The sequence below is a fragment of the Carcharhinus amblyrhynchos genome, chromosome 1 (genome assembly GCF_965287045.1).
Source record: "Carcharhinus amblyrhynchos chromosome 1, sCarAmb.v2.hapA, whole genome shotgun sequence".
NCBI lineage: Eukaryota > Metazoa > Chordata > Chondrichthyes > Carcharhiniformes > Carcharhinidae > Carcharhinus > Carcharhinus amblyrhynchos.
This window is the reverse complement of record NC_137324.1, coordinates 143,039,057-143,065,160: the sequence shown is the minus strand read 5'-3', so window position 1 is coordinate 143,065,160 and position 26,104 is coordinate 143,039,057. Positions and strand designations below refer to the sequence as shown.

Genomic DNA, 26,104 nt, shown 5'->3' with positions numbered 1-26,104 from the left:
TACGTTTTGAGGACTTCCACAAGTTGGAAACAGGACTGTACCCAAAACTGTTGGGAATATTTGTTGCTGTTCTGTTTTGAACCTATCATTGTGCAATCAGACCATACCACTCTTGCTTTCCATCCATTTAGACAGTTGAATTGCAAATTGGGGTCCAATTATCTACATAGCACTCTGATTATCACTGTAAAGAGTGTGCACAATGTATGCACTGTCCAATTCCAGTTCGAGATGGTGGCCAAAGAGCACCCCATAAGTTAAATATTTATTTCCATGGGAGCAGGAAGGATACCTTCTTCCAGCAAAGAACACAAGCCCAGCTACCCGATATGGTGATGATCCCGAGTTAATCAGTCAACCAATAGTTAACATCAACACAAAGTGGCAGTATCATGCTTTAATTAAACCAAGATTCTAATTTTACAACTAGAACTTGTATTCAGTTGCTGCACACTTTATATAATGTGTGGCCCCTTAACATATCAAGCAGTATTTCTTGTGAAGTTTAAATTACATTTTTTAAATGTGCTCCTCTACTGGGATTAATGTTCACTCAACAGCCATTTAGATCATGTTATTTTGATAAACTATCTATCAATTCCCTGTACAGTCTCACATTCTTAGACTGTAATTTAAATATAATTCAAAGCAGTACCGCACACATTGATATAGAAATCCCACAGCATGTAAGTTAAAAATATCTAGTATCAGCTATACCTTATAGTATAGGTATGTGAAAATGTTGCATCATAATAGGAATTGCCAAACTGCTTAAAGCATGAGGTTATCATTGTGTCTATTAATCAGAATGGCATTCCTTATTATGTCTGTAGAATATGAATGTCCCAGTGATGAAAGCTTACAGAGGTGGGCAAGAAAGTTCAAAGGAAAGTGAGAGAGGAAGAAATCCATTATTAATTGATGCAACAAAGCACCAACTGGAGGTAAGCAGGGTGGGAGGAGGCACATGTCCCAAACTGTAAGATAAAGGAAACAAAAACAGACAATACACAGAACAAGGAACAAAACAGCCCGGGAAACAGGCCCTTTGGTCCAACCAGCCCGCGCTGCCATTTTAACTATGAGTCCCCCCTCCACCCATGGCCCTTATCTATGCTTAAGGCATTCCACATTGAGGGAAAACTAATTTAGGGACAATTTATTACACCAGTCAGCCTAATAGCACATCTTTGGGGTGTGGGAGGAAACCGGAGCACCTGGAGAAAAAAACAAATACAGGAATCTTACAGAATTTTGGTGTTCATAAATATTAAAGGAATGCAGTGTTTCAGAGCATGGTAACTTGTGGCAAGGAAACTCCATAGAGGATAGCACAATTGTAGAAATGCTGGTGGATTTGATAGTCAGGGAAGTTGACATTTCTTCAACTGTGTTGTCTCCCTGATGCTAAGATAAAGGAAATTATGGAATGGATGCCAAACTTCCTGTGGAAGACCGGGAAACAGCCAGGTGGATTACATTGAAACATGAAGAAGGCAAAAGTTGAAGTCATGTAGTCACAGATTTCATGAGCTAAAGGTTAAGGAAAAGTATCTCGATCATGATAGCCTCTGTACTGCTCCCAGTGCCATCAGCTAGTGAGTATTGGATAGGTGGGCTGCATCTCACTGGGGCTGGGAACACGTTCACAAATAGAGTCCTATTAGTAATTTTACTGGTATGACCCCTGTAGCATGGTATTGTAAATTAATGCCCTATTAACTTGTTCTTTCATTGATGATTGGAACATTTGTACAGCTCGTTTTGCTAAACCATTGGAGGCTAGGTGGTAAGGTGCTGACCTAACATGGTAAATATCATTTGACAGCACATTTCTGAAACTCCTCTGCTGTAAATGATGTGCTATTGTCTGATACTAAGCCCTCTGGAATGCTGTGGATGGCAAACATCTGCCTCAACTTGTCATTGATGGCTGTAGCTGTTGTGGACTTCTTCAGTTGGACATCCAAATATTTAGAATGTACACCAACAAAACTGAGAAATATGTCCCATGAACAGACCTGCCAAGTCTATGTGTATGCTTGTCCACAACACACCTGGCTACTCCCTAGGATGCATGTCCACCAGTGGCAACGATTATTGTTGGGCTCCACTGTTCAGGCACTGGCTGACAATCTTTCAATTTCTTTATCGAAGCTCCAGCGACGAAACGTAACATGAGGCAAGTCCTTTCGTCTCATTGTTCCTGGTTGATGCTGGAACGAGTAGCTGTATGCTTTAGCAATAGAGCCCAGCTTCGTAATCTTGAAGAGGCAATTGGTGGCACTGATTTATCCTCTCAGAATAAACCCAACAGTGGTGTGTGATCTGATACTATGGTGAAATGTCCACCATACATATATTTATGAAACTTCTTCACCACCTAAATTAGCACCAGACTTTCTTTATTAATTGGAGAATACTTTTTCTCAGCATCTGATAATGATCTTGACGTAAATGCAATTGGTCTTCCCACTCCATCAGCCATCCTGTGGGACAAAACTGCTCCCACTCCATGTGGTGAAGCATTACAGGTAAATACCAATGGTTTGGTTGGATCAAAGTGTACAAGCAATGCTGATGACTGTGAGGCTTGCTTTACTTTGTTAAATGCTTCTTTTTGTTCCTTTCCCCATTTCCATTGCTTATGCTTCTTCAAAAACTGGTGAAGTGGCGTTTAGATTGTAGAAACATTTTTGTAACAATCTACCATAATAATTCACCATTCCTAGGAACAATTATAACTCTGATATGTTTTTAAACTGTGGTATTTTCTTAATGGCTTTAACTTTATCCTGCAAAGAATGTAAGCCTTTAGTGTCCATCCTGAAATCCAAATATGTAATTTCACCCACCTAGAAAGTGCATTTCTCTCATTTCAACTGACATCCGTTTCTTTAAGTTTTCTCAAAACTTCCTTTAAGTCTGCCCTTTGTTTCTCAGGTGAGGCTCCTGTAATCAGGATAAACCACTATGTTAGGAATGCCTTGAGATAAACTTTCCAGCATACACTGGAAAATGGCATAGGCTGCTGAAACTCCAAAAGGTAAATGTATATACTGGTGTAAACGTTGTGGGTGTTGATAGTAACTAACCTCTGGAAATCTTCATCAAACTCCTTCTCCTGGAAGCATAACTAAGCAATTTGTCCAGTTTCTTTTGGAAAACATCAAAGTAAGTCCTGAAGACCAGCATCCTGTAGGTTTAATGGCTAGGATCTCCCAGAAAAAGTCTGTATTCCCAATGTGTGGGAAAAGGGGAGTAATTCCCTTTCTTTTTTTCAGCGTACTTACCAGAGTGAATCTCAGACACTCTGAGCATTGCAAAGTGTCTCAACAGGATTCACTCTGGAAAACAGGTGGTGGGGCCTATTCCCAGCAGAGAGGAGGCTGGCAGCATAGCGCTGAATGGGCCACTCTGTACGCGCCAATCTGTCAGAGCGGAGATAAGCACATGCTGGCCTCCCAATCGCTGGCTTTCACGATTGCTGACCAACCCCGCAACCCCCCACTGATTGCTGGCCTTCTGAACGCTCCAATCCCCAGTCACTGACCTCCTGGACATGATGTGGCGATGCTGGTGTTGGACTGGGGTAAACACAGTAAAAAGTCTCTCAACACCAGGTTAAAGTCCAACCAATTTATTTGATAGTAAACTCACAAGCTTTCAGGATTTGTCCAAGGGAGATGTCAAGGAGATTTCTCCTGGACGTCTCTCAGGATAGCCTCTACGATCGCCACCCCCAAACCCCTGGTCCCATCCACCTTAACAGTCCCGATCCCCCCCCACGATGACCAGCCTGATACCCCTCACTCTCTCCCCTTCCCACCACTAATTGCTGCCCTATGGCTCCGCCTCATTGGCACTCTGCCAGTTTGCCCCTTGGGCAGTGCCAGGTTCCCATGAGGCAGCCTCCTGACTTTCCTGGAGGACTTGAATAGCTTCAATTCCATTTGGCGGGGTCAGGCATCTGCCCGTTAGTGGGGAGCAGTTGTAAATGCCACTTGAGGTATTTCTGGTAATTTCTGGTGCGGAGCCGATTACACTTAAAAACCTAGCCTGAAAGACGTGTGGATGTCTGGGCGCCCAGTGTATATCCCATGAAACGGCTGCCACTGATGTTTCCAAAGATGTGCGGGTTAGGTTGATTGGCCATGCTAAGAAATTGCCCCTTAGTGTCCTGGGATGCATAGGTTAGAGGGATTAGTGGGTATAATATGTAGGGATATGGGAGTAGGGCCTGGGTGGAATTGTGATAGGTGCAGACTTGATGGGCCAAAGGGCCTGTTTCTGCACTGTAGGGTTCTATGATTCTATGATCTATGATTCCTGGCCTGCTGCACTACTCGAGCAGCGAACCATTAGGAAAGGCCTATGACCTTCAATCACTAGAACAGTTAGTAGTGCTGCTTTGTTCCTGTAGGACACGGTAACTGCTGATGACCCTACGATCTTCAATGTTTCTCCTGCTCAAGTAGACAAAATGGCTCCTGATTCACTCAATCTGAATGGTTGAAGACTTTCTTGCAGGTAACAAAATGCCTGCTCCCCTATGACTGTGGCCGTGCCTCATGTGTTGACTTCTATTTTATGAGATTTGCTATTTACCATCAAGGCTATCTCTACAGGAGGTATGTTAGTTAATTGAGAATAGTTTAAGGTATATGACTTGGGTCCCTTGTCGGGCTCCTCACCGTTTTTTTTTGCACGTTCTGTCCAAACTGCGTCGTTTGGCACCACGCTTGTAAATGATCCTTCCGATTATATTGGAAACATACATACTTTCTGCACTGGCAAGTTTCTTGGGAGTGCTCTCCCCCACATCAAAAACAATCTTCCACCCCCAGTGCTGTATTCCTTTTCTTGGGCTCTGCTCTGCCCTCACTCAGCTTGGTCTGCGCAGGGTTCACTTCATTAGGCACACCTTGTAACTCATTTACAGCCTGCTCAGTGCATTCTGCTGTCTGGGCCATCCTCACAGCTCTTCCTAAAGAGATTTTGGTTGCAGCCAGGAACTTCTTTTGCATTATGAGGTTGTTTATTCCATAGACCAAAGGTGGGCTGAATTTACAGTGCTCTAACCCTTTCAATATGGCCACAAAATCTGAGACAGTTTCCCCTGGCTCCCAGACTGCAGAATGAAATTTGTACCTTGGCATAATGATTTAAGGTCAGGGGTGAAAATGATTTGACCAATTCAAGTATCTGGTCAAAAAGTATTGCCCAGAATTTTCCAGCCGCTCATGCTGGCAGGATTCTCTGGCCCCACTGGCAGCAAACTCCTGCCTGCAGGCTTCCCGCCAACATGGGGTGACATCAGTGGGAACTCCTATATGACAACCATATCCGCTAGCAAACAATACGCCACCTCCCACCGGTGGGAAACGTGGCTGGGAGGCCAGAGAATCTTGGCCATTGTGTCTGAAGGATCAGGTAATGTTAAACTTCTCATTAGGCTCTACGTTTGTAGGCCACAGACTGTAAATTATATCACTTTTTTTCCCACTGCTGTCCTCTACTTCCACTTGCTCCAAAGAAATAATGCAACTTGCAATATTTTGCCCCCATTTTGCCACTTGTAGGTCAAACGGCTCAATCTTTCCAATTAAAGGCATTCTTATGTTGCGTATGTAGCTCGCTTCTTCGTCGTTTCAACACTCAGTATCCCCCTCCCCCTCCTCAAGCTGCACACTGCGATCATCAGTGACTAATAAAAATTTTTCCTCGTCATCAGTGTAATAACTTCAAAGCAATTCATTGTGGTTTCAAGTTATAACTGATCTATTAACTACAATATTTATATATGTACAGAGTCAGACTCTTCTGCTCCCTGGCTCCAACTGAAGTTCCTCCCTGACCCAGGACATGCACTCTTGCACCCAATTGGCTCGGCCTCGCACGTTGCCTCTCCGTAGGGTTGGGTCTGATCACATGGCCCTCATGGATCACTCCCTTAAGCAGGCCACACTACCACATTAACCTTCACCATTTGCCAATATCAGTGACTAAATGTAATCTCACCAATGCCCTGTACAACCAAAGCTTAACTTCCCTACATTTGTAATCAGTTCATCTCACAATAAACAGTAAAACCCTATTAGCTTTCCTAATTACTCACTGTACCTGTATATTAGCCTTTTATGATTCACGCACTAGTACACTCAGCTCCCTTTATAACTCAGGGTTCTGCAACTTCTCACCATTCAGAAAATAAGCTTACTTTTTGATCTTCCTACCAAAATGGATAATATCACACTTGCCCACATTATACTCCATTTGCCAGATTTTTGCCCACTAACAACCTATATATATTCCTTTGTAACCCCCATACATCCTCTTCACAATTTACTTTTCTACCTATCTTTGTGTTGTCAGCAAATTACAAACTTACCTTCATCCAAGCCATTTCTATAAATTGAAGAAAGTTGAGGTCCCAGCATTGATTCCTGTGGCATACCACTTGCCACCAATGAAAAAAAGACCCATTTATGCCAACTCTCTATTTCCGATTAGCTGGCCAATCTTCAGTCTATGACAATATATTACCCCTTACACTATGACCTTTTATTTTCCACAGACAGATTCTTGATAAATAAGGGGGTAAATGGTTATCGGGATAGACAGAAATGTGGAGTTGAGTTTACAGTCCGATCAGTCATGATTTTAATGAATGGTGGTGCTGGCTCAAGGAGCCAAGTGACTTACTCCTGCTAATTTTTATGTTTGTATTGAAGTGATGGTTTGGCAACAATGCAAAAGTGAAAGCCCATAAAAAATTAATTTCCGAAACCAGATTTCTAAATAAAAGCTTGCAATAGTACATGTAAACTTATGAATTATCTTTCTGCCTGTTTGCTGAATGTCTTTTCCTGCCCCAGTACTCCTATACCATGCTACCGTAGTGGCTATAAAATGCTCCATTGTTCTAGTCTGGTATGTTTTCCCAATGGGGTCATAGAGAATTGGACATGGGTGGAAGATTCCAGTCGGGCCTTCATCTACATCCTGTTAACAGAATGCGAATTGGTTTCAGACTGGCTACCAGCGATTTTCCTGATGTGCCAAACCAAGCTCCAGCAGGAGATTTAGTGGGAAATTCATGTCAATGCAAAACCTATTTTTGGACTTTCTGCTGAATTCTCCTCCCCCAGCCCACCATAAACCCATTGGAGGAGGCATAGGAGAATTCAATGGTAATAGTAGGGACTTTCCCAACATTGACTGGGAGCTTGGATGGAAAGTCATTGCATAAGGTTAAATTTCTCCGGATCCAGGATGAGGTAGCCAATTGGATACAAAATCATCTTGATGACAGAAGCCAGAGGATAGTTGTAGATGATTGTTTTTCAAACTGGAGGCCAGTGACCCCAGGGTATGCCTCAGGGATCGATGCTTGGTCCATTGTTATTTGTCATTTATATTAATGATTTGCATGAGAATTTAGGAGGCATGATAGTAAGTATGCAGATAACACCAAGCTTGGTGACATAGTGGGTAGTGAAGAAGGCTATATAGAATTGCAACAGGATCTTGATGAGTTGGGCCAGTGGGCTGGTAAGTGACAGATGGAAGGTAAATGTGAGGTAATGCATTGTGTTAAGTCAAACCAAGACTGGACTTAGTCAGTTAATGATAAGGTGTTGGGGAGATTATAGAACAAAGAGATCTCAGGGTACAGATTCGTGGTTTCTTGAAAGTGGAATCATAGGTGGACAGGGTGGCATGCTTGGTTTCATTGGTCAGAACATTGAATACAGGAGTTTGGATGTCTTATTGAAGTTGTACAAGAGGTTGGTAAGAATGCACTTTCAGTACTGTGTACAATTCTGTGTACTATTATAGAAACAATATTATTAAACCAGAAAGAGTGCAGAAGAGAATTACTAGGCTGTTACCAGGACTTGCTGGTTTGAGTTATAAGAAGAGGCTGGATAGACTAGGACTTTTTTCTCTGGAGCAAAGCAGACTTAGGGGTGATCTTATAGAGGCCTATAAAATAATAAGGGGTGTAGATGAGGTAGATAGTCAACATCTTTTCCCAGCAGTAAAGAAGTCTAAAACTAGAGGGCATAGGTTTAAGGTGAGAGAAACAAAAGGGTCCAGAGGGGCAATTTTTCTCACAAATGGTTGAGAGTGTCTAGAATAAGTTGCCAGAGATAGTAGTAGAGGCGGGTATAATTTTGTCTTTTAAAAAGCATTTGACAATTACGTAGGCAAGATTGGTATAGAGGGATATGGGCCGAACGTGGGCAACTGGGACTAAATGATAAAAACTGGGCAGCATGGACAAGTTGGGCCAAAGGGCCTATTTCTATGCTGTAAATCTCTATGATTTTATGACTCTAATTCCACTCATAACTTTGTGCTGCTTCCTTATTACTAATGGTGTGTTCTCTAACGAGTTTATTTTAACTCCCTAGATCTAGTAATTAATTTAATTATCTATTCATACATTAATTTTGGTTTTATACAGAAAATTAGCCAATGAATAGTCTTCAGGTTGCTCCTTGGGTTTATCTCCATGCTCTAAACGCTCTCCGAGTGCTCGGCTGCTATTTTTCCCACTCTTTGTGGTCTTTGGAGCAAATCCATTCTTTTCCCAATGGGTTAAAGTAGATGTAATCTGTGGCTTTTTTTAGTACAAAAAACAGACTTGATCTCATTGATAAGACATTTGTTCCAAGATAAATAATGGGAGCACTGCCTCAAACACAAACTCTATTTGTCGCCCTTGAAAGCAGTAAATATTGTGTTATAATGATGGTTACTACAAAGATGGATTTTCACATGCCTTCTGTATAAAGGAGGAAGCTATAAACTGATGCATGTTATTTGAGAGAGTACTAAAATGATGAATCGGTATATATGTCATTCTTTAATCATTATTATCTTGTGCTGAGTATTTGCCAATGTCCTCAACACATCCAACTTCATTCTCCCTTGTATTCTTTAGCTTTTTTTTTATTGGTACTATTGTGGTCATTTATTTCCTGAACTATCCTTTCTCATTCCTTCTCGATTCCAAATACTGTTTGCCTGCTCTTTATAGGTTCTGTTCCCCTTAAATAGTAGGTAGGGTTTCTGTTTAAATGAAAGATAATTCACTGGCCTATTTACCAATGGCGGGAATCCCAACTGCATGTTGAATTGGGCACTGGGTAGCAACCTGATCAGTAAACCAACCTGCGAACTGGAATACAGCTGGCAAGATTTTAAATCACAGCAGCACTCCATTCTGCGGCAGGAATCTCTGTCAGAAGCTGCAAATGGAAGAACACTCCTTTGAAGTCCTCTGACAGAGAGGAGATGTCAGTTTCACTGGGCGGAGGCCGGGAGTGGTTCTTTTCTCCACAACCGTTTACTTAGCTCTAGTGTAATCACACAGCTTTTAATTGAATTCGCTTAGTCTTCCTGGATAGCTGAAACATTTGAAACCCAGTCTGTTGCTTTTAATACATTTGATCTCTTTCAATTTCAAAGTGCAGTGCTTTGAGATCAGCGTTAATTCACAGCTTAATGGATTTCTACTCAGTTTGTGTTTATTAATCTTTCTCATCATGCTCGAATGCATCTCAAGTAACCCCAGTGTTAACTTACCAAAAATGCCAAGCCTGATTGACAGCTGTGTTTTCTCAAAGGCAATAAGTAATCGGCAAAGGAGGAAGTGTAAAAATGGTACCTCCATCTTTGAAAGTCTGGGCTGACTCGCATGTTTCTCAGGATGGGCTCAATTGCATCTTTCAGGTGGGTGAATCCCATCTGACAGATGCTGTCAACACCAAAGGGAAACATCCTGCTTTTCCCACGAGCATGGACACTTTGTCCCAGTTCAGGAGAATGGCACCCAATGGCCCTGAACATCTGGTCTCATGATGGCCAGAGAACATGCCCCAGCAGATAGATGTGCTTCAAGACTGCTCAGAGGTCCCAATGCAATGTTTGAACTTTGAGCAATTCCCCTGCTCCCCATACCCCTCAAAAAGTTTGAGTTTGAACTTACTGACTTGGACAGTGATGCAGGAAATATTAGACAAATTAAAAGCCAGTATAACGCCCTGGTAACTGTACAACTGATTGTCTACCCCCAGCCCCTCTACCTTGACTCTCACTGATCCCTGCCAACTATATCCCCTCTGCAACTCCCTATCCTTACCCACCCTATCCCTGACCAACATTACCCCCTTGCTGACTTACATTACTCACCCCACACTCTTACCTTACCGACCTTACCCCCTTACCAACATTATTCCTTGTTCATTTACTTCACCGATTTACTTTCTATTTTCAAAGCAGCTTTTAGATGCTCACACTCCTTGCTTGCTGGAAAACTTCAGCTGGTGCTGTAAAAACGGGCGCAGGTTCTGCACTGCTCTCTGAGATTCTCTGTGCAAGATTGCATGTGAAGGATCCTCCATCAGAAGATCAATAATAAAAATCAGAGGAAAATAAGTGTCAATCTTTTTGTCTGATCAGAAGAGTGATGGCCAAAACCCATCACTCTTTCTGCCCTACAAAACTTGTCTATTAGATTCTGTGCTCAGGTCACAGAGAGGCTTAAACCCACAACCTTCTTACTCGATGGCGACAGTGCCATCATTGAGTCAAGTTGTCAACAACAGCAATTTGCCTTTTAATAGCTCCTTTGAAATAATAAAACTATAAAGGTTCTTAGCAGCAACTTAATCACACAGAAATTGACACTGAGCCAAAGTAGCGGATGTTGGGATAATTGATTCAAAGTTTAGCCAGATAGATAAACTTTAAGAAACTTTGTAAAGGAGGTGAGAGAAGTGAAGAGAGTTTTTTAGGGACGGAACTCTAAAGCTCATTGCCTTGATGGCGGAAGATGCAGCCGCTGGTGGCAGAATGAGAGAGGTGTGCAAGGTACAAGAGTCAGAGTTGAAAAACACAAGAGTTGTAGAGATGGAGGAATTTCAGGGCAGGGGGACAATGAAAACAGTTAGGTATCGAAGACAAGGAAGAAAATTGTGCAATGCCAATCTACATTAGTTCCCAGCGCATTAAAAATAATTTTAATCTGTGCTGCAACTTTCTGAAAATACAGGTTGCAAGATATTCAAAACAATGCTCCAATAAAGCAGAATGTTTTTTCCACATGATGCAATCAAGAGCTTTGAGCTGATGAAATACCGTACTTGGCTATTACTGTCTGTTTTAATTCCAGTGGAATAGTGGCTACTGCAAACTAAGAATAATGAGCTTGTCAGTATGAATGTCTACTGAAGCAAGCTGTTCTGCTGATATTGTACACAGCCCCTCCAGAGCTGTGGGGCTGGATGAGTGGTACAGGGTGGATAGAAATGAGGTCATAAAACTTTCCAAAGGCAAAACAAAACCAACAGGTCTTCGGATACAGTGACATCAAATTAATGTTGGATTTATATTTGTTTGCAATGGAACAGAAGCTTCACGTTGTGGTATAACTCCCTCTTTAAGTATTGTAAAGTTGAGAGTTGTTCAGACATTTAATGAAATCAGTTACATATATAGTACTGCACTTTTGACATTTTTCCATTGGAATATACTGTACAGATTCTCACTGTTGCTGCTCTGAGTCTGATAATTGTGAACGCTTGCCAGAAGTTGGAATTTTCCTGTCAAACAGTCTGGAACTAGAACGCCTAAACAATGCAACATCATCCAGAACCAACGGTGCTTTATCCAACATGAACTCCTGGCTCAGATCCCAGTTTGAATAAATGTGGATGATACCAAAGGGGTACTTATTGTGCTCTGATAGATTTTTCTTAGATATAATTCATAAACATTTTTTCACAATAGACTGCTGCCCATAAGTATATTTTGATTTCCACATTGCCGTCCTGAATTATGACTTCACAGCTCTGTTATCCAGCCTACCACATAGCAGACTCGAGGGACTACCACATATTTGAACAAATTAATACACAGCGTGGGTATCATTTCCCAATCTGAAAATGTTTCTGTCGAATTTTTATCTTTTTGTTTAAATATTAAAGTGATCAAATGTTCATAATTTGGTGATACTGATGTCTATGCGGCCATGTGAAGAATGTTCACACGGACAAGTCTCTGTGAAGCTGCAGCTCAGCATGCAATTCACAACTATCCTGTTTCAATTAGGGTATCCTCATCTTTAAAACAGGACTCCTGAGAAAGGCAGCAGCTGTCAGCAAGACTCAGACTGAAGTGCCAGTTTAATAGAGTCTAATTCTTCCATTTCAAATGTGGTTCTGCTTTGCACCCTATCAGTTCACTGTGGATTAAAGGATGTGTCCCAGCCTGAGTGATATAAATTGACCTATCCTCTGTCCACCCCAAGGAGTATCCTCCCTCAGTCGAAATTCATGATAAGGTAGTGCCTTTAATTTCCCGTGAAAGGATTCCTTCCTGTTGTTTAGTGAGATCCATTGAAGGTTTTGTTTTGTATTCCTTTGACACCAGAAACGAATGCAACCGACACATGCCGATGAGTTGTACATGCATTGCCTCGCCTAGCCAAATACAAACAGTCATTGAAAACTTTGGGTTCTAGGATTCATATAAACGGATTGACCAAGGAGTCATGAAATTAGAAGAAAAGTATGACATTAAATATGCTTTTTGTGTAATTTCAGTTTTAACATTGTGTTTTAATTTGCTGAAGTGACTAAATTGTGGTTTTACAAAGTATTTTCCTTTTTATGTTTGTATTTTGACTCATGGGACTCTTATGGGTCCTGTGATTCAATGCTGCAGCATTTACCTCTTTGATCCGAGGGAGGCTTGTAAAGTTTGTTTTACTTTGCTGAGTTAATTTTCAAAATGGCAGCCATAAAGCTGCTGATGACTCACGTTGAAGGAAATCCAAGTCAGCTTGTCACCTCACAGACCTTTGTCATGTTAGTGAATGCAATTTAATGAGGTGATTCTCCCATAGTCTATGTCTCCATTTAGAGGTCAAAGTGGAGTCACAGGAGCCTTACCTCAGTGGTCCCTACAAGCACTGGGGATATGATCTCCAATTGCAATGGGTTCTTGATCAATTGGACAGGTGGGCTGATGAATGGCAGATAGAATTTAATTTAGATAAATGCAAGGTGATGCATTTTGGTAAATTGAACCAGGGCAGGACTTACTCAGTTGATGATAGGGCGCTGGGGAGAGTTACAGAACAAAGAGATCTCGGAGTACATGTTCGTAGCTCCTTGGAAGTAGAGTCACAGGCGGACAGAGTGGTGAAGAAGGCATTCAGCATGCTTGGTTTCATTGGTCAGAACATTGAATACAGGAGTTGGGACGTCTTGCTGAAGTTGTACAAGACATTGGTAAGGCCACATTTGGAATACTGTGTGCAGTTCTAGTCACCCTATTATAGAAAGGATATTATTAAACTAGAAAGAGTGCAGAAAAGATTTACTAGGATGCTACTGGGACTTGATGGTTTGAGTTATAAGGAGAGACTGGATACACTGGGACTTTTTTCTCTGGAGCATAGAGGGCTGAGGGGTGACCTTATAGAGGCTTATAAAATAATGAGGGGTAGAGATCATCTAGATAGTCAATAGCTTTTCCCAAAGGTAGGGGAGACTAAAACTAGAGGGCATAGGTATAAGGTGAGAGGGGGGAGATACGAAAGTGTCCAGAGGGGCAGTTTTTTCACACAGAAGTTGGTGAGTGTCTGCAACAAGCCGCCAGAGGTAGTAGTAGAGGCGGTACAATTTTGTCTTTTAAAAAGCATTTAGACAGTTACCATGGGTAAGATGGGTATAGAGGGATAAGGGCCAAATGCAGGCAATTGGGATTAGCGTAAGGGTATGAAAAAAAGGGTGACACGGACAATTTGGGCCGAAGCTCTGTTTCCTCTATGACTCTATCACAGAATTGATTCTTACAAAATAATCTGAAGAACGTGGCTGTCTCACCCACTGGAAACAAATACCACAAAATTAAATCCACATTAGCCACAGTTTCCTGTCCATTAAAATCATGGAGCATGCCCACAACTTTGTCATGTGCATTCCTGGTAAGTGAACTACACCGGAATTGCAAATCGTTATTGTTAGCACTTTGCAGTACACCTTATGCAACATTGTCACAAGCAAAGCAATCACCAATCTGAAATGCAATGACCTTTCTCTGAAATCTTTGGAGCATTTGCAATACCAACACACCTTCCTTTTCATTTCAAATGCAGAAGAAAGTCTTGGGTTATAGGAAGTTACAGACAAGCCTCACAGCCCACAAATTATCAACCAGATGACCACCTCCTGTCTGATACTTAAATCTTAACTAGTAAAATTCAAAGGCCTGACCAGTACTTAGTGACAAATTTCCCTGTGAAACTCTTCATTTCCACATTCCTGAAACCTATCAACCTATTCATTTGAATACTCCACTTCCCCTTGACTTCCTGGTTCGATCTGTAAAAACAAAAATAAGTTTTTAGATTTCTCCCCTAAACAGATGTGAAGTCAGTGGAGCAATCCCTCGATCACTACAGCTGGGGATGAACAGCCTGAGAGTTCTGACCCTTAGCTTTTTGTTGAGTGGTGACCATTAATTCCTTCAAATGCACATTTTGCCCATTTGTGACCAACAGTTGTGAAAGGGCCCTTTAATAGGCTTCTATTTACATAGTTAGCTAACTTCCCAGTGGACACAGATGTGATAGAGATTACACTTACTAATTTATATATCAAACTAAAAATTGCATCAGGTGGGGCACCCAAGTTGTGACTACAATATAGTGAAAATAGTGTACAGTTCGAACATCACATGGACACAGAGACTCAGGGAACGCTGAGAAGGTTATGTGATATCAAACACAATTCTGAAGGAGAGAATTAATCTTCACTTGGATCGGCAAAGTTTGTTCAGGGATAGTCAGCATGGCTTTGTCAGAGGTAGATTACAGCTAAAGATTTTGATTGAATTTTTCAAGGAAATGACTGGGTGTGTAGATGAGGGTAGTGCGGTTAATGTAGCTTGGCAAGTTCCAGACTGCTAAAGAAGGCACATGGGACGCAGAATAACTTGACAAGTTGGACCCAAAACTGCCTTAGTGGTAGAAAACCGAGGATACTGGTAGAAGACCATTTGTGTAATTGAATGCCAGTGTCCACAGAGAACAGTGCTAGATCCCTTCATGTGTGGGATATATATAAACAACATAGGTGAGAAAGTGGGGGGACGGGGAAATAAAAAGTAAGTTTGCGAATGACGTAAAAATTGACTTGGTCATTACTAGTGGAGAAGAAGGTTGCAGCAAGATACAGACAGGTTGGTTATTTGGGTAAATCAGGGACAGATTCAATTTAATCATGAAATGTGTGAAGTGAGTAACAAGACAATGAATGGCTGGGCACGAGGAAGTTGAGAGGAACAGAGATTTCAGTCCATGGATGCCTGAAAGCAGCAGGATAGGTTAATCGGGTGGTTATGAAGGCATACAGGACATACCATAGAACCCTGCAGTGCAGAAAGAGGCCCTTCGGCCCATCGAGTCTGCACCGAACACAATCCCACCCAGGCCCTACCCCCCATATCCCTACATATTATACCCACTAATCCCTCTAACCTAAGCAGCCCTGGACACTAAGGGGCAATTTCTTAGCACGGCCAATCAACCTAACCCACACATCTTTGGACTGTGGGAGGGAACCGGAGTACCCGGAGGAAACCCACGCAGACATGAGGAAAATGTGCAAACTCCACACACACACTGACCCGAGCCGCGAATCGAACCCAGGACCCTGGAGCTGTGAAGCTGCAGTGCTAACCACTGTGCTCCCATGCCACCCAACATAGGTCATCATGTAGATCATAAGAGCCGGAAAGTTATTTAGGAACTGTATAAAACTTTGCTTAGGCCACAGCTGGAATACTGTGTGTAGGTCTGGTCACCTACCTATAAGAAGGATGTGATTGTACTGGACAGGATGCAGAGGAGATTCATAAAATCTCTACAGTGCAGAAGTTGGCCATCCGGGCCATTGATCTCTAACAGAGCATTCCACCCAGGTTCTTATCCTCTAAAAATATTTATTTATTTGTGTCACGAGTAGGCTTACATTAACACTGCAATGAAGTCACTGTGAAAATCCCCTGGTTGCCACACTCCAGCACCTGTTCGGGTACACTGAGGGAGAATTTAGCATGACCAATGCAGCTAACCAGCACGCCTTTTGGACTGTAGGATAAAACCGGAGCACCCAGAGGACACCCATGCAGACTCAGGGAGAACGTGCAAATTGCACACAGACAGTGACCCAAGCCAGGAATCAGGGTCCCTAGCACTGTGAGGCAGCAACAATCACTTAACGTACACGTCTTGAGACACTAAGGGACAATTAAGCATGGCTAACTTGCACATCTTTGGAATAAGGGAGGAAGCATAAGAACATAAGAAGTAGGAGCAGGAGTAGGCCATCTAGCCCTTCGAGCCTGCCCTACCATTCAATAAGATCATGGCTGACCTGAAGTGGATCAGTTCCACTTTCTCGTGTTCTCCCCATAACCCTTAATTCTCCTGTCTACCAGAAATCTATCTACCCGTGACTTAAATACATTCAGCGAGGTAGCCTCCACCACTTCAATGGGCAGAGAATTCCAGAGATACACCACCCTTTGAGTGAAGAAGTTCCTCCTCAACTCCATTCTAAACTGCCCCCCCTTATTTTGCGGCTTATTTTGAAGAAGGAGCACCTGGAGCAGGCAGAGGGAGAACGTACAAACTCCACACAGTCTGTGACCCAAGGCTGGAATTGAATCCAGCTAAACACTGTGCCACCGTGCCAACCAGGTGATTCACCAGGATGTTGCCTAGGCTGGAGCATTGAAGAGAGGCTGGATAGGGTTGGGTTGTTTTCTTTAGAGCAGAGAAGACTGAGAGGGAGACCTCATGAAGTGTGTAAGTTTATGAGGAGCTTGGACAGAGTGGATAGGAAGCAGCTGGTTCCTATCCGTCCTTCATTGAAGGGTCAGTAATGATGGGGCATAATTTTAAGGTAAGGAACAGGAGTTTTAGAGAGCATTTGAGGAAAGATTTTTTTTCACCCAGAGGATCGTGAGAGTCTGGAATGCATTGTTTGGGAGAGTAGTAAAGGTGTTTTCACAGTAACTTCATAGCAATGTTAATGTAAGCCTACTGATGACACAAATAAACAAACTTAAACTTAGGCATGTGGACGAGCACTTGAAATATGACATTCAAAGCAATGGGCCAAGTGCTGGAAAATGGGATTACTGTAGATTTATTGTAGTTTTGTTGGTGCAGACTTGATGGGCTTTTACTGTATGACTCCTAAGAAAATTTAATGAACATAATGACCATTCTCCAATATTAACAATAGCAACACCCAGGTTATCCTGGTAATCTAGATGCTTTTTCTAATGTGCTTCCGAGTGCTCCAACCGTGGATGGCCCAGTTATTTGCAGCTTAGGTGGAGTCAGACATGTAATGCCACAAGGCCTGAGATGACTTTGGGGTTATGCTCTGGATGTCCAAGGCCTAGAGAGCTATTGTACGAGTGGCCAGTTCCACTGAAGGTGGTCGGTCACTGGCAGAGGAACTGAGGAGTATCTAATCATCAGAGCACTTTGCAAGAAGCCTCCAGATGTGATAAGCTGCAAAATATCCTCTCACTTAGTGTGAATGGCATGTGCCTATCTACCAATGTCGGAGGGGCATCTGGAGGGAACTTCAGACTCCCAGTTGCTACTCCTGTCTCTAGCCTAGAGCTCATGGCCACAGCAATAGTATGCATGTCTACACGCATAAACTGCAGCATTGGGATTGTCTGTGAGCTCTGACTCTCCATGGCAGTCACCAACGTCTCCCTGGAAGCCATGCACTCAAGCGCCTAAGATCTGGCAGAATTCATAGCCTGCAAGGACACCTCCATCATCAGAGCATAGCTGAGTGTAATATCTGGCAGCTTCACTAAATGCTCCCTTGTTCAGGTCTATAACATGAGTAGATTAGTGTTGCCAACATCAGGAGCCCATCACCAATCTAAGATTCAACATAGGTCTGGTGACCAGCAGCTCATAGTTATCAGGGCACTTGGTTGTCACAGCATCCACAACTGCTCTTGCTTGTCATTGAGGTGCTCACTAGCTTGTGACCCTGAACTGACTTGCGTCACATACTGGAGTGAATATTTCTGTGCTGGTGGAAGGTGTGGAAAAATATATCCCTGCATACTGTGAGGCCTGAACTCATAAGTGGACGACATTCATATGAGTCAACAGCCATGCCTCAGGGTTTCAGATTTATGAAGGAGGTTGTCATGGAGATGTGCCGCCCCCTTGAGCCCTCCTACTGATGTTGAAGGACATCACCATCACTTTTTATGCCTCTTGATCCTCCCAGGTGGCAGAGAGACATCATAAATATCTTACAATTTGAAGTATTCGTGAGGTGATAGAGAACATATATACGAGCTGAGGGGACTTTATCCTCTTCTCTTCTCAAAGACAATATGAGATGGGATTTTTGCACACTATCAACTGCATGCATATGGTTTTGCAGGCATCCCCCAAGTCCCCTCCACGCATATACAGAAACCACTAAGCTTATCAGTCTATAAATGTGTAGTTGGTACTTGGCCATACCAAGATGTTCATCCCTGTGAATGTTTGCCATCTGACAGCAGTTACAATACCTTCTTCCTGTGATAGTTTGCCCTCTCACCGTTTTCAGGCCTTTGAGAGAACACAGATGTTTGCTTGCAGACAAGGGTTCCTCTACTTACTGCAGAGATGCTTGAAGCATTGTAGGTTTTTTGAGCCCTCTGCAACCTATCCATAGTGCAGATTCAGCCATTGCCTCCTGCTATCTGCATGCCACTCTGGTAGGAAGAGTTGAATGAACAGGAGGAGGAGACAGAATGAAGGCAACATGAGTACATGGAACTGAACAAGCAAGAGAGGGTGGGTGGTCAGGCTGCATTTCCTTTAAACAAACTTCTGCTTCTCAATCTAGACCAACAATTCCCCCATCAGAACATTCATTTCAGATTCCCCGCCACAATATCCCCACAGGCAATGTTTTCAACAATAAGAACCACCAACAACCTTTCATAAAACATCTTCATCCAACAACATATTCAATTATACAAACGTTGTATGTTTGTATAATGAGCTATTAATCCTTTCCACCTGCCTTGCTGTTCTAGTGCTCCTAGGCAGTGGTCCTCCAGTTGCCGCATGGTTGGTGGAAAGCTGTTGGCTTTTACGGGGGGAGACTGAGATGGCCTTCCATGACTTGTGAATCTATATTACCCTCTCAGGTTTTTGAGGTTAGTATGTGAGCTGCTGGTTTTATGGGGAAGTCTTCATTTTCTACCTGCCTTTGCTGAGACTGCCCAGGCTGCAATGCATCTGTATCTGAAAGCATCCAGGCAGAGGAGGATTGCAGTGTAAAAAGATGGAATGAGGGGAAGACATGATGGGTACCATGATGGCAACATCTTCAGCTTTCACTAGCTACTGAGAATGAATGAATTGAACAGGGGCACAAGGCAATTACTTACTGTTATCCTCAATGAGCCCTGTTGCACTGGATGCAATGGCCAGAAGGACTCTAGATCCATTACTTTTAATAGACCACCAGATGGGAGGCTGAATGACCTCCTTCTGCACTGTAGGGATTCTATAGACCAATTGCCCAGATATGCAGCTGGCAGATCACCAGGCAATTCATATGGTTTATTCACACAATAATATTTAAAGTTTAAAAAGTTGAAGCTTATTTATTAGTCACAAGTAAGGCCGCAATGAAGTTACTGTGAAATTCCCCTAGTCACCACAGTCCAGCGCCTGTTCAGGTCAATGTACCTAACTAGCATGTCTTTCAGAATGTGGGAGGAGACACAGCACCCGGAGGAAACCCATGCAGACATGGGGAGAACGTGCAAACTCCACACAGACAGTGACCCAAGCCAGGAATTGAGCCTGGGTCCCTGGTGCTGTGAAGCAGCAGTGCTAATCACCGTGCCCCTGTGCTGCCCCTTTATAAATAAAGCTATTTATATCTTTAATAACACGTTCTACAAAATGTGCTGGAAAAACAGCAAAGAACCCCACTATGCTGGCAAATTTCTTTTCTGGAGACAGAATAATCTGCATTAGATCACAACAATGATCTTTTAATTAAATCAAACGAGAAATAAACAGAAATAGATCAGGTTTCAAATAAATTTATGTGGCAAAGCTGATTAATTAATTGTTTTGTAGCTAAATAATAATTGATTGGTTATCAGTTAATTATACATGTAATTTTAACAAACTTAAAATAAGTTTTTTTTCAGAAAATCCAGGTCAAAACTTGCGAAACATGTGGAAATGTCTCTGTAGGTTGTACAAAGCAGCACTGAAACGTCCATAATGCTATGTCACACAAATCTCCCCCTACATTAATATATTCTTCTATTCCTTTCTTCCTCATAACAACACAAAATGACCTGGTGTTTTACGAGCTAAGGAATTAATGGTCAAAATGTGTAGGTGATTATTAATCATTGTGCTGTTAAATATTCTATTGAGATTGCAGGAAGTGTGAGGAAACTAATGGAGGTGTCCTTGTTCTTGTCACTGCAGTGGATCTGAACTTGCTGAAAGAAGAGGTAAAGCTGTACAGCTGTACACCACGCAACATATCAGTGTCTCTGAGAGAGGAGCTCAAACGGACAGACACCATCTACTGGCCTGGCTGTCTACTGGTAAAACGTTGTGGAGGAAACTGTGCCTGCTGCTCCCTTGGCTGCCAAGATTGTCAGTGTGTCCCCATCAAAGTGTCAAAAAAATATCATGAGGTATCTGCTAGTTAAAAGGTTCTCAGTGTGTTAACAAAATTGTAATGATGCTGTGCAATAAATCTGTCCTGACCTTTGTTGGGAAAAAATTGGTGGAGGTAAAAACCTCAAAGGAAAACTTAAAAATTTTTTGATCCTTCACGTGTACATGCTGGGATTTATCCTGAAACACAGCCCTCGTTGGCCGAAGGGCCTGTTCCTCTGCCGTACTGTTCTTTGTTCACTGGCTGGAGGGGAGCTTTACAGCCTCTTCACCAGCTACCATATTTGCAAGCTGAAAAGCAGATCAAATAGGACAGGTGGTTATCCCACTGCCTTGCCATGTCCACCCCTATGTTGTGCCCCAAAGTACAGGTAAGGCATTAGCCAGGCCACTTGGCCTTAGGCCCATTGATATACTAAACTGGCCAATTCATACCCAGTTAAGGGCCAGTTTCCATCCCTGCCACAGTAAATATGTGGCTGGGGAAGAAAGCCAACCCTCTACTTCACTATCTCTAGTGAAAAGGAAGGCAGGGAGGAGGGATACATCAGCTGGGAGCTGCCCTGTGTCCATCAGGAGCTTGGGGGCACCCACTGAAGATATCAGCCCCCCAGCACCCTTTGTAACTCCCCTCCTCAATCCCTAAGTCCCTGATTCCATCCCGATCAAGAACCCTGGACTTAGAGATTTACTAGGATGTTGCCTGGTATGGAGGGCATTAGCTACAAGGAGAGATTGGAGAAACTTGATTTGTTCTTGCTGGAGCGACGGAGTTTGAGGGGAGACCTGATAGAAGTCTATAACATTATGAGAGGCATGGACAGAGTGGATAGTCAGAACTTTTTCCCAGGGTGGAAGAGTCAATATTGGGGGCATCGGTGTAAGGTGCAAGGGGCAAGGTTTAAAAGAGATGTATGAGGAAGATTTTTTACACAGAGGTGGTGGGTACCTGGAACTCGTTGCTGGGGGAGGTAGTGGAAGTGGACATGGTAGTGACTTCTAAGGGACGTCTTGACAAGTACATGAATGAGATGGGAATAGAGGGATATGATCCCCGGAAGGGTAGGGTGTTTTAGTTAAGTCAGGCAGCATGGTCAGTGCAGGCTTGGAGGGCCGAAGGACCTGTTCCTGTGCTGTAATTTTCTTTGTTCTTACCTCACCGTGGGTCATCTCCTCAGGAATGGTGCAGTCCAGCAGCAGCAGCTACTGAGTTCTGCTGCTGCCCAAACAAACTAATCTCTTAAGGATGCAGCCCTGAGGGGCTGAAGTCCCACTATTACCTAGTTAAGGCTACCTCCAACATATTATCACCTTAGGCAGCCTTCTGTAAACTTGGTTGGCTAATGATCAGCTTCACCCAAATAAAATTCAGTCCATTGTCTCTTAAATTTCAGCAAACCCACTCCAATCAGAACTAATAATTTTCCAGCAGATTCATGAATCCCTGCCCATGCAAGTAGGAGTCATTTTTCATATTAATCTGAATTAATCTGCTTAACATTTTGACAACAACCCATCTTTATCAGACTCCAAATATAAATTAATAAAGACAAGATGTAACAAAAATAACACTGCACAATTGAAATAGTTTAAAATGGTACAATACATGCATCATTTATTTGTATGTTCATTGGATTCAAATATATTGAAATTCAAGGGCATTTTTCAGATCAAGCAGGGTTGGTGATGTGGGAGGGATGGGGAAAATTGAATAATGGGAGCAAAACAAGAACAAAGAACAAAAACAGCCCGGGAAACAGGCCCTTCGGCCCAACGAGCCCGCGCCGCCATTTTAACGTTACCAGTCCCCCCTCCACCCATGACCCTTATCTATGCTTATGGCATTCCACATTGAGGGAAAACTAATTTAGGGACAATTTATTACCTCCAAATCAGCCTAATAGCACATCTTTGGGGTGTGGGAGGAAACCGGAGCACCCGGAGAAAACCCACGCAAGTACGGGGAGAATGGTCCAAATCCATGTGTCTGCACAGCAAACAGTGATAGTCACTGAGCTGTCGTGTTGCCCAGCATCTGGTCCAGTTTAAGCGTACACTAACAACATGAAGTACTAGGCTATTCTCGAACATCCAAGAGCAGCCCTTGTACGACCCTTCGCGTGTATGCCCCTCTTTGGACAACAAGACGGACCGACTTAAAACCTGTGAATGAAAAGAGAAAAACATTAGTATCATTCCACATCCTTATACATTATCAGGGACGTCCCAAGGCTACTGAACCTTATTTAAAACACTCTCCTATATCCCTCCATCTCCAACCCACTCATGTGCCTGTCTAAGTAACTCTTAAACAACTCCAACATGCCTGCCTCCACCACCTTGCTTGGCAGAGCATTCCATACCCCCACTACCTTCTGTGTGAAAAACCTCCCTCTAACATCCATGTTATACCTCACCCCCTAAATCTACATTCCCTGACTGGAAATCGAACCCGGGCCGCGGCGGTGAGAGCGCTGAATCCTAACCACTAGACCACCAGGGAAGCTAAGAGAGAGGAAGGACAGAGAAGATGGGTCTGAGGATAGACTGATAGGAGAAGAGGGGGAGAAAGACCACCAGAAGAGAAGGAGGACAGGTAACCTAGAGGTGGAACAGGGGGAAGTATGGCCACTTTGGCTATGTAGTTTGCTCCATATCTATCCCACATTCAAAGCTGAGTTTGAGATTGAAAATCAATATCTTAGCACTAAGGCTACTGGACGTTGTTTGGATAACTTCAGATATCCCAAAATGGCTCTGAGAATGACAACGATCAGTAGATTAAAGATCCACCATGAATAGCAGATAACAGCTATGATTTTAATTCTTTTACGGGATGTGGACATCGCTGGCTAGGCCGGCATTTACTGCCCCTGTCAAATTGCTCTTGATAAGGTAGTGGTGGGCCACCTTCTTGAACTGTGCAGTGCACACGGTGTAGGTACCCCACAGTGCAGTCAGTGAAGAAGTTTCAAGATTTTGACCCAGTGACAGTGAAGGTCTATTCAAATATGTATTGACATTTATTTTTCAACCATAACCCAGACCAATCAAAATTCAAGTGATGAAGGGATGAGCATGAATGTTCATTTGGGATGGCCAGCTGTGAAAACAAAATTGCACCACCTGAGTAATCCATTTTATCAGATTAAAATCCAGTTACTTATAAGAATAAATATTGCATTTCCATCATCGTTTTTTGTTGTTGATATTTTGAGACTGGTATTCACTCTTACGGTGTTCTAGGTGACGCAGTCCAGAGGTGCATATCATTGCTATTATATATTACTTGAATTTCTGGAAGCCAAAATAAGAATTTGGATAATATCACACTGATCCCAAAGTTACATTTATTTGATAAAGACAGCTTTACAAAAGAGATTTGTTGTAAGAACAAAATCCTGAGTGATTAATGGCATGGTCTAGACACATCGTTCATTTCACTGTGTGCCAGTAATGGAAGATTCAAAGTGTCTGGAAAGATCTAATTTGTGTCAAGGGTAAAATCCCTTCATCTCTCACAGTGTTAATTTAATGGCTTACAACTCTTGCAGGTTCTTCAGTTGCGATATAGGAGCCCTGGGAAACCATTGCAGAAGTCGCTGGCAGACGTGGGATTGGAGCACCATGAAGAATGTGACTGTGTGTGTAAAGGAAAAACAGGAGGTTAAGCTGGTTTGCCCTTTTGTCATTCAGAGATTCGAACCATTGAGCAATAGGACCTGTGTGCATTGTCTTACTCAGAAATCACAGTCATCTCAGTTTTCAACTTTCCACTTTCTAGCTTTGTGGTGGATTTGGGGCAAGACACATCAGCTTTCCTGCCTATAGACTTTAACCTGGTGTTGTGAGACTTCTTACTCTGCCTATAGATGGAACTGCATTGTATCATACAGGGCAAAAAAAAAACTTTCACACCCAATGAAGTTTGGAATTCTAGATGACAGCAAAGGAAATAGCTCTTGCATTGCGCTCCAGGTTCCCATTCTCTCTTTCACTTGTGGAAGGATATAATTGTTATTTAGTTCACTGTTCCAGTTCTGAACCTAGTAAAAGTTCGGAAAATAGTTTAAGAGCAAAAGACTGTCTGGAGTCAATTACTGTTTACATCACATGCTTTGTGGGTTACAGTATTCCTAGCCGTGTTGCTGAAAACTTCCAAGAAAATCTGTTTGTCTTGTGCCACTTCATCCTTGTGTGACATCGTTTCCAGTGTACATTAAACATCATTTTCTTCCATGCACCATAAAGAGAAATCTACATGTCCATCTACAATCACAGCTACAATATCCTAGCAAATTTCTCCCAATGAACCGTATATTGGAGAAACTCAGAATTTAAGGAGAGTAAGGACTTATTTGACAGACTTTTCTGAGGGCATTGCCTGAATGCGTGTACATTTTTTTCTCATTTAGGCTAAAATGACTAAAGCTTTTTTTTATATTACATTAAATGTATCTATTTTGTACCAAACTTATTTAAGAATTTAGCTCATTGCATTGTCCAAGATGACTCATGATTTGCAACACTTTACAAAAAAGGGAAATGGGTAGGTGTGACTAAAAGCACAGCCCTATCATTGCACTGTCAGTGTTGGTGCTTTGTGCAATGTATATATCTTTTTGTATGGTAGCCACAATTCCAAAGATTGTACTAATCTAAACTTCTACCCAATTGTCTACTCTGCTCATAAAACAGTTGTATCTGTATTTTAGTTTGACATGATCTTTTCTTTCTTTCATTAAAATGTCATAAAAGTTAAAGAATTATATAGTTATATGAACAACATCTATTAACTGAGTGTCAGTAGTGAAATTACTAACTGAGCTAAGTATGATCTTCTAACCAGAGCAGCTGGATTGGTAAATATTTCACCACAGCAAACAAAGCATGTTTCCTAAAAAATTGAGAGAGTTTTGCAATTAAAAATGATGCCCAAAAATTCTGAAGCACCGACTGAAAAAAACTGCATTGCATGTTGGTTACTCATTGGTATTTATTTAAATTTTAAACAAAATATTAAAAACTCATTTGTTAAGACCGAAGTAGCAAATGTAACAGCAACTAGGTCTGTAAAGATTACACATACCAGTTATCCTTGGTCTTTGACCACAGAGTAATCAAGTAACTGCATATAAGTTCTCAATGTGGTGCTATAATGACCTTGTTCACTAATCTAAAATACAACACCCCATCACTAACATAAATCAACATGATTTTCCTGAAATGAAGAAAATGGTACATCTTAGGTTTTATTCTGAATATCAACAGCCATTGTAAAGTCTGTTAGAGAAATTCATTAAAATAACTCAACTTGCAAAA

General features: G+C 42.2%; 1 protein-coding gene across 1 annotated transcript in view; it reads left to right on the top strand.

The window, feature by feature from the left end:
• Window positions 1-25,678, top strand: part of pdgfc (platelet derived growth factor c) — a 320,443-nt gene extending 294,765 nt beyond the window's left edge. Inside the window, exons 5-6 of the mRNA XM_080193463.1 lie at window positions 20,585-20,799; window positions 24,337-25,678. Coding sequence (XP_080049589.1) covers window positions 20,585-20,799; window positions 24,337-24,453 — 332 coding nt within the window. The 3' untranslated portion in view covers window positions 24,454-25,678. The remainder of the gene's footprint in view (window positions 1-20,584; window positions 20,800-24,336) is intronic.
• Window positions 25,679-26,104: the final 426 nt, after the last annotated feature.